At 30.3% G+C, this 9801-nt stretch overlaps 1 protein-coding gene across 1 annotated transcript; it reads right to left on the bottom strand.

Annotated features, from left to right (window-relative positions):
• Positions 1–7941: 7941 nt before the first annotated feature.
• On the bottom strand, positions 7942–8829 carry LOC21398539. The gene has a single exon (XM_010100952.2). The coding sequence runs from the start codon at positions 8616–8618 to the stop codon at positions 8103–8105; it is 516 nt and encodes a 171-aa protein (XP_010099254.1). The 5' UTR covers positions 8619–8829; the 3' UTR covers positions 7942–8102.
• Positions 8830–9801: the final 972 nt, after the last annotated feature.

The raw sequence follows: 9801 nt of genomic DNA, 5'->3' as shown, positions 1-9801 counted from the left end.
TAGTAGATTAGACTATGAATATAATACATCTTCAAGGAAGATAGCATAACTTTATAAAAAAAAAACCACTAGAGAGTTAATATACGGGACAAAATTGGAATTAATCATGTGACTAAACAATACAAACGTAATTTTTATTTAATAACAGAGTAAACTCCTCTAATTAATAGTATTATAATAAGGTTCAGTCAATTTAAAATAGATTTAGATGAACCACATCTTAGTCTCAAAATGAATAAACATAAGGAAATTTCATAATTATTATGGATTAATTTTTATAGCATTAATAAAAAAACATATTTAGAAATAATATCAGTTTTATTATGCAAGTAACGACATAATGCACTATTGTGATTGTTAGTAATTACTACAATCAATTGAAGAGTCTAACATAACATGTGCATAAAAGAAAATAATTAAAATCAATATTTTAAATAATATTTTAGTGCTACTAAAAACATTACTTGAACGATAAAAAAAATACTCTTAACTTTTCACAACACTTTTTAAATACACACTCATACAGTTTTGAAATATTTTATACTTAATACACACATAATTCGAAAATTACCTTAATATTTCCATAAGATTACCCCTAAACCATTTCATTTTTCTTTCCACAACCATCATTTCATTTTTTTCTTATTTTCTTACTCTCATTTTTCTATATGTCTCCTTTTTTATTGTTGAAAATTTATTCAAGAACACTCTTTACTATTACATTTTTTTAAAAGTAAATTTACCATTACATATGCAAATTTATTTAAACAATTTGGTCCTCCCTGCAAAAAATGATGTGTGAGAAATTAAAACGCAATGGTAACTATTTTTCTGGATTTCATTTTAAGAAATAATAATTGTATGAAAATTTATTAGAAAAGAAAAAAGAGGTTGTGTGAAAGTTTTATGCATAATTTAGAATTACAGGGGCGTATAAGTAAACTAAATCATTTTAAAATTTTATGTGTGTATTTAGATGGGGTGTGGAGAATTCAATAGAATCAGCCTTTTAAAAGAAATTAAAAATCAGATTTTCTTAAATATTGGTACAAAATTATGCGCATTATTTTCTAATAAAGAAATGAGATAATTACAATAACACTCCTTGCATTATCTTTAAATGCCTATAGTATTTTTATTTGTGTATATTCAAAAGTTAGTTTTTTCTTTTAGAATGCATTCTTCAGATAGTTTGATTTATATATATATATATAATGTGAGACCGAACCTATAATCTACTTCTCAATTTCTCGATGCCACTAAAACAAACAGTCTTAAACTATAGGTAGTTGGATTTATGAAAACAATATATGTTGTTTTTTATTTTCTACTTTCCTATTAATATTATATAGGACAAAATTCGTTTGGGAATTTTCTTTGCAGAAGAAAGTATACAAAATCATAATGTAATGGCCCTTATTTTTCAACTTATTCAAATCTTAATTTTGTCCAATTTTGTTTACACAACCAAACGGTCCCTAGGATTCAACGGAAGCTGATAGGAATGGTTGTGTCCAAACCTTTTTACTAAAGAAGTCACCGTCGCGCCGGACTTGGGAGCTGTCCAGCCCGTCGTTTACGGAGTCAAAGTCAGTCATTAATTGACTCAATAGTTAATCACTAATTGACTTAAGTTTATTAATGATTGACTTAAATTTATTACGGATTGATTCAATTATTTTTTATTATTAATCAACATTAGTTAATAATGTAAACAAAACGATCATTTTCATAAAATAAAAAAAGTTCAACTATTTATAAAAATAGATTATTAAAAAAGATCACCCAGCACAATTTCTTTAAAATTCATAGATACTCCCAACAATTAATATTCTTCTAATAAAGATTTGAATAGTATATTCTTTTTAGATTATCATTTTTGTAATACCTAATTTAACATTCTCATTTCATACCCCCACTCTAACGTTAAGCTTTAAGCTTGATTTAATTTACAAAATAGTAAATCACTTTCATTCCTTTTTAAAATTATTGTAATTCATTCATTATTTTTGTTTTTTTATTTGTCAAACATCTTTTTTTAATTATTGTGTTCTTTTTTTTTTATCGTGCTCAATGGGTTATAGTTTTATTGAGTGATTGTTTTTTTTGCTTTTATTCAATATAGTTCTACACGTTTTTTTGTTATTAGCTTTTGAGTGTCCACATTGCTATATTAAGTATGAATCTTTAAACAAGAGCAAGAACGCTCGTACTGAAACTTTAAAAAATATGCTTTTTTTATTTATCACATTTCAATAAAATAGAATCACAGAAGAAAAAATCATCGATATAGTAAGAATCTCTTATGAAGAAGAAATTAGAGTAACAAATGATGTTGGTGAGATTTTCTCCAGTACGTTAACATACTAATAGGTTAAATTTTATGTTCATCAAATCTGCATAAAATTACGTAAAAATTAAGAAGTACGCAGATCTAACGGTTAAGAAAAATCTAATATATCAGTACGTTAGACATACCAGAGAATCTCGGTATTTTTATTCTTTTGAAAAATATTTTCTAATTATAATTAATGTGGGTGTATAATTTTTATTAATGTGAAAAAAATATTATTTCTATTTATAGTTAATATGGGGGTATATTGCTGGGTTTTAATGTAATTTTATATAGGTATAATTGTAATAAATATAAATGATAATTTAGTGGTGACATTAATGAATTTAGTAAGTGCAAATATAATTTTCCTTAGGAATGATGACACAATCTCCTTTATAAATGGAGTGGCCCGTTCAACCAATTATTAAAGCATCTCCAATACAATGTGAAATTGATGTATCAACATCACATTTTGGCATTTAAAAAGAAAAAATTACACTCTAATACAATATTATTTTTTATATTAAGTTGAACACATTCTGTGACAAATTTGATACTAAATATAGCGCATAAAAAATTAATATTTAATTATTATTGGTTGAAATATTGATCTTTTCATTTTAAATATTACATCGTTTTTTAAAAATTATTTTTAACTTTAAAAGTTTACTTTTAAGAGTTTCAAAAAGTTTAATAGTTAAGTAAAGTCTTCAGTTCAACACTCGGACTAGTCAAATACGTGTAGTTTTTTTTTTTACACACTTGACATTATTTATTTATGTGTAATTTTTTAAAATGTATGTGTAACACTCAATGTTACATGTATTAAGGTATATATATTGAATGTTACACTAAAGACAAATTAAGTGTTACACCCATCTACAAACAATATTACATAGCTATATAAAAAAGCTATACATGCGTTCGGGTACCAGACTTAAAACAATTCCTTAATAGCCATGACAAAAAGTAAAATAAACATTTAAATAATGTATGCATTAGGATACATAATAATATAACATATTGCACATTACATATGTCAATTACACACTTCCTAATGACAAATACAACATTTCTATTGGAGATAGTCTCTACATGCTTATTACACACACCAGTAATGAATTGCTAATAACATTATATTGTCCTTTTAAACACACAATAATGAATTACGAATAATAGTTTATTTCGAGTTACTAATAACATTATATTATCCTTTTAAAAATCATATTATATTATAATTTTGTGCGTTCAGAATAAAGAAACTTTAACATTGAAAGAAAAGACAAAGCGTTTTCATTTGATAGCAAAAAATACGTGATATGAAGATATGATAGTAACAAACGATTGCGAGGTGGTTGTCCCTCTTAAATTTCATATATCTAATGCTAATTTTAATGTCATGGGCTAAAACTGAAAAAGAATTAAGTTTAGGGGAGTAATCTTCTAAATAGAAAAGTTTAGGGATCAAAATGACGCAATATTCTCATTTTAGGAATTAATAGAGCTAATAACCAATATATATATATATATAATTATCAAAAGAAAAGATATAGAGAAAAACCAGGAAAATTATTCTCTTTATTCTCATGCCCTCAATCTTTAAAAGTAGAGGTATCAATTCGAGTCACGTGTTGTGTTCGTGTCGTGTTTTGATTGTTTCTTTTTAAATTTGCAGTCAACTCGAACACAACCCGTGACACGAAATTTTTTAAAAACCGTAACACGAACACGACACGACCACTTTACGGGTTGACACGACATGACACGAAAATGAACCGTGACACGAAATTGACCCGTGAACCCGAAATTGACACGAAAATTATATACTTTTATTTACTTTTTTACATATTAGAAATAACTTAAAATTCATAACACACTAACATACAATAACATCCATTAAAATTAAGCAAATAATAGTATAAGATTTTGAGTATAACTATCATTATATCACAAGTTCATAATAAAATATAAAATATGTAATGAAAATACATGTATTTTTTAGTTTTTTATGAGTTTCGTGTCGTATTTGGATTAGGCGGGTCTAACCCGAATTGACCCGTGTTTTCGTGATAATTTTAGGTCGACCCAATTCTGACCCGAACATCTTTTTTTTAACCCTAACCCGCGAATTTTGTGTCGTTTTTAAGTTGTGATCCATATTACCGGCCATATTCAAAAGTTGCAAGGATTCCCAAAAAAAAAAAAAAAAAAAAGCGAAAAAAAAACCTAATTCATTTAACAGATCCCTAATTCATTTAACAGATCATATATGAATGTCAGCTAAAAGTCATATTTCTGGTGGCCTCAAAGAATTTGAGCTTAAAGAAGGCATAAAATATCCTACTCTCTCTTATCTATATGTGAGTTCTAATACCATATTCTTTAATTTAATGACGTGTTGGAGTGATATATAGCAATTGGACATCATTTGTGTCCATTCCGGGAAACACTTCATCGTTCCATAATTTAAGAAACATAAGCCGACCACATCCTCCTCTTGTTGGTTGACATTGGTCAATTAATGGCCAATTTGTCAAAATTGTTCTACTTTGTAAGATATTATTAAACCCCCACTCCTGGAAACTGTACTTTTCAACCGTACCATTATGCAAACATAACCTTAATAAAAATTGCTGACTGTTTTTTAAGAGTTGAATTAAAATATGATTTGGTCATACAAATATTACTTATATGGCCTATTTTTCAACTATATTTTTTGACAACCCAAAAGTACCCTTTGAGTTGATTTTGTCATGCTTTTATTGTGGTAACTAACTTCCATATATCTCTCATAGTTGAATTTTTAGAATAATTTATTTGAAATCCAAGTTTATTAAGTTATTAATCCCAATTTTGAAATTTTAATTACTCGGCATACGATAACGTGAAGTAATACCAAATTATAATGTAGTATCAATTATATTACTTATAATGTCATTATGTTATGATGTAACATCAATTATACAACAAAATATCATAATATCATGCATCATCGAAATGTATATACACTAAACTTGGCAAGACAACATTCACCAGAAAAAAGAAAAAAGAAAAAAGAAAATTTGGCAAGACAATAATCCGTAGAATATAGTTTTCTACCAGTTAGTAGGCAATAATGTCATTAAATTACTTACAATGTCATTATGACACTGAAATTACAAACAAGCCCTACGAAAATATAAAACAAGCATTTTTTTGCTAGTATATAAAACAAGCATTTAAACTACCACAAACCACAGAACTCTATCACCGTGTCGAGTCTATGTTTTTCTTGTCGTCGGTCAATTTTCATTCATGTGGGGGATTGTTGGAAAAATGGTTTGTTAAGCCATTTTAAAGGCCCATTTTGAGCCCCATATTCGGATGGGGCTCAATAGATTTTTAGGACGGGTATCGATGGATTTGCGTTCTCCGTCGCGAGGGGATCGAAATCGAGTATTCATACACTCAAAATGGTTTTTGGGTGAATGAGAAATTGATGGTCTAAGTTTATTACTTGGAATGGTAAATGTAAAAAAAAAATTGTAAAAAACCCGCATTGGCTAGGAGTAAAGTCAAGGTGGTGTTTATAAGTGATTGCACTTTGAAACTTAAGTAAGTATGTATGTCAAAGAGACTCTCTCACATGCAGGGGGGTGTGAATCACAAACCTAGTGGGTTTGGGGCCTAATGTGATGAATACCGGACCAAAAAACCCGCTCCGTGCGAACTTATTTTTACAATTTTTATTTTTAATTCAGCCAAGTCCTTCCAGCCGTTTGACTTTAGCATAAATCTGTGCTTAAAGGCTGGTAAATGAGCATAATGGGGGCTTAATGGTGATCAATGTAAGCAAACCGAATTAAGTTTTATGGCTTCAGTTTTTTATCATCAAAAACTAAATTAATATGCAATATGTGCCCAGATTCATCATGGGAATTCATACCGTTTTGCTCCATATTATTGGAGGGTAATGGCTGTGTTTAACACCATTAATCCGGGATTAAATCTGGATTGTAACACCCAGATTTTGGAGCCTATATAAGGGCATACTCCACATGAACAAAGACACATCGGAGGAGCACTCTTCTCTCATTCTCTCGACTTCTTGCCTTTCTGTTTACGAGTCTCTCTTGTGTTTCTAGTTCCGTTTTGGTGATAGAGGAAAGTTCTAGTTCTAGTTCGCCGGACGGTTCCGAAAGTGCATCGGGCTACCGTCGTTGTCGTTGCATCCTGAGAGACGGACGTCCAACGTAACCTTAAGCACTCACCGGAGGGGACGAATCTGTTTTAAAGAAAATGTTGTTCACGTGCCTCGACATCTTTGCAACTCTTATTTCTGAGTTTTGGTAACAAGGTTGGATTACAATTGTATGAATTTCAGTTTTGTTCTTCCTTAACTTGTTCCTCATTTTGTATTATCCACTATTTCGGCTAATAAGTACTAATACCAGTGTTTTGGTCTTTTTGATAATAACGTTGCTTGTACTTTAATGACATGGGGTAAAACAATTGTTTATCAAGAACAAGGGCACTGATGCCGCTTTTGATCGTATTTATAATGATATTGTATGTATTTTAATGACATGAGCTAGAAAGATTTTGGTAGTTAAATACTGATATTAATTTGATGCCGACAGTTTGATAGTTTGAATTTAAAACTTACAAATCAATTTAATTAATTTGTGATTTAATGATATCTCAATTTCTTTATTTTGAGGATTCATATTTTTTAAAAAGGTAGATATCCCACAAAATGTGGGAAAAAAAAGTAGAGCAATATCTAGATTACGTGAAAAGCTAATATATCATTATGAAGTCAATAATGTATATGTTATTTAAATATCATTATAGAATTAAGTCATTGATGAGATATTCTTAAACTTAAGCCACATTTCATTTCTATAACCGTAATGCGGACCCTAATTAATTTCTTATTATTGTTATTGGGTTTTCAACTATAGGATCTCAAGAAAATCGCACCCTTTAAGAAGAAAACGTATGATGACATTGCCATGGAAACTTCCGTTTTTATGCACGTGTGAGAAGTCCTAACGCGTCTCCGTGGTTCAGTTGGTATATATACACATTGCAGTACATATATTTGATATGCTTCAGTTGGGTAATTAATGGGTAAAGTCTTTAGGCCAATTTTGGCGCGTGAATTTTTCCAGTGTCGTTCGGTTGGAATTTCTCTCCAGTCAACTTTGGTAGTGAATTACCTTTTTGCCGGGGACCAGGTCTGGCCTAGTTTTGGTGCATAGAATCTATTCACACTTGACTAGTAAAATGTCCAAAGGTTTCGTTTTCTTCACTGTGCAGCCTGACAAAAAATGGAAAAATAATATCAGTTTATAATACATCCATACTCTTGTCACTTGTTTCAATACTTTTTAACTCTTTATAGGTCCAATTGACCAAGAAACCTATAGAATCATATATATATATATATATATATATAGATTATCGTCAACTATTCTTGAGATCCTTTGACTGAAAAATTCCATACGGTAGACTATTCTTTTCTCCTTTAGGCGATTTTTCAATAAAAATGAAAAAAATACTTGATTTTTGTTTGAACTACTTTGCGTCGTCTGCTTCCAGAATACAAAATTTTTAATCCTTCACACAATATTTATAAATAAATAAAAAAACTGCCAAAAAAAAAATCTCCACAATCACAAAAATCTCGTGGAGAACAGAATTACAGAACAATTAAACCAGCAAAACAACACTGAAAAAGAAAAAACAATGAACCAATCAAACAATCAACAAATCGATTCCATCTTCACAGTGACGCTTGTCTCTGCATTCTCATCTCTTCATAGAACCTCTCGATGAACCTCTCAGCACGCAAATCGATAGAATCTTCTCCTTCATCAGCACCAGCATCACCATCACCATCACCCCAATCCAATGGCTTAAACAAAGCCCCAGCTATAACACGATCTTGATCATGATCAACGGCTGCAGGTAGAGCTTCAAGCTGCAGAGGTAAATCTCCAAAATCTCCTCCTTCACCTCGCAAACATCTGCAGAGAAATTGTATCGAATAACACACTCTTTGAAGCCTTCCATGGTAATTATTCAACCTCAACTCCTTCGAAGGCGAGAATTCGTATTCCGAGATGAATCCATAGTTGTAATGCTTGTTGCGAAGAAGCTCGAACTTTCTTAGCCTTTGAGATTTCCTAAACAGAACAAGTCTAGGAATAACTGGCTTTCTCATCTTGGCAACAAAAATGGAAACTTTGAGGATCTTAGCGAACTTGATCCGAAAGATGGGCAATCTTTTCTTCGGCATTTTGTCGAATACTTGGGGAAGAATTTTGGTGAAGACATAATGGGATGAAGAAGAGCTTTTAAGGGGGAGAAAAAGGGTTTGAAGAAAGTTGAGGAAGCAAAGGATCTAAGTGGTGGTGGAGAGCCTCAGAGCCAAGCTGGAAAAAGTTGGTTGTGGTCGGTTGCGCTTTGGACTTATTATAAACGAATTATATGAAGCTAGCCGTTGTGGCCTAGTGGGGTTCCTAAAAATCCTTCCCTTTTCCCTCTTGGTTTTCAAGTTTGAAGTTTTAAGCCTTTTTTAGATTCACTTTACTCTTTTTTTTTTTTTTTTTTTTTTTTTTTTTTTTTTTTTTTTTTTTTTAACAAGGACACAGCCTTTAGGTTCACCCTTTTGGAGTTAAAAAGGGTGAGAATAACTTAAAGTGGTAAATTGACAATTAAATGAAGCTGAATAGATTACCACTTTCTCCAAACTTTTTATGGTAGAATAATGTTATAGGTAATGAGTATGTTTATGGGCGTTAAATTTGATAAAAAACATACCAAAATGAAAAATAATAAATATATATGTAAAATCAAGGAAATCTCATAAAAGATCCAGTAGTTCAAATCAAAACAATCCTACCAATCGGAAATACTTTTTATATCACTGTTAAAGAATTATCTTTTCTTTTTACTTGAAAATTGCCCTTGCAAAGTTAGTGCTTGATTGGAGAGATTACTTAATACAAATAATAGAAACTCACTTGTAGTCATTTTTGTACATTCTATATACTCTAGTTTCTTCTTTCTAAGATGGCCACGGAAGTTATCAATACTTATTCATCAAACGTACAAAACGCCTACAAAATCAATATTTGCCCACGTTCTTTTGCTTCAAAAAAAGGAGGACCATCTTAGGTTGAAGGGAATGTTAGAGTATTTTTATGTGGGCTTTTATAATCACAATAATTCACTCTATTATGAATTAAAGCATTTTATAGACAATTGTGTTAATGTTAATTAACAAATAATGTATGCTAAATATCGGTCTATAAAGATGGACACTCAGTTTATTGACTAATTTAAAGCATATGAACTATTTCTATCTCACAATAATTTAATCACCCTATTAGACCAAATATCTCTCTAATTTAGTGTTGCTGAAATAGGAGCAATAGGCCCATTTGGTTTTATATGGTCAACACACCCTCTTGTTTTTG

The sequence above is a fragment of the Morus notabilis genome, unplaced genomic scaffold (genome assembly GCF_000414095.1).
Source record: "Morus notabilis unplaced genomic scaffold, ASM41409v2 Scaffold20, whole genome shotgun sequence".
Taxonomy (NCBI): Eukaryota; Viridiplantae; Streptophyta; class Magnoliopsida; order Rosales; family Moraceae; genus Morus; species Morus notabilis.
The sequence above is the reverse complement of the archived record's forward strand: the minus strand, read 5'-3'. Positions and strand labels throughout refer to the sequence as shown.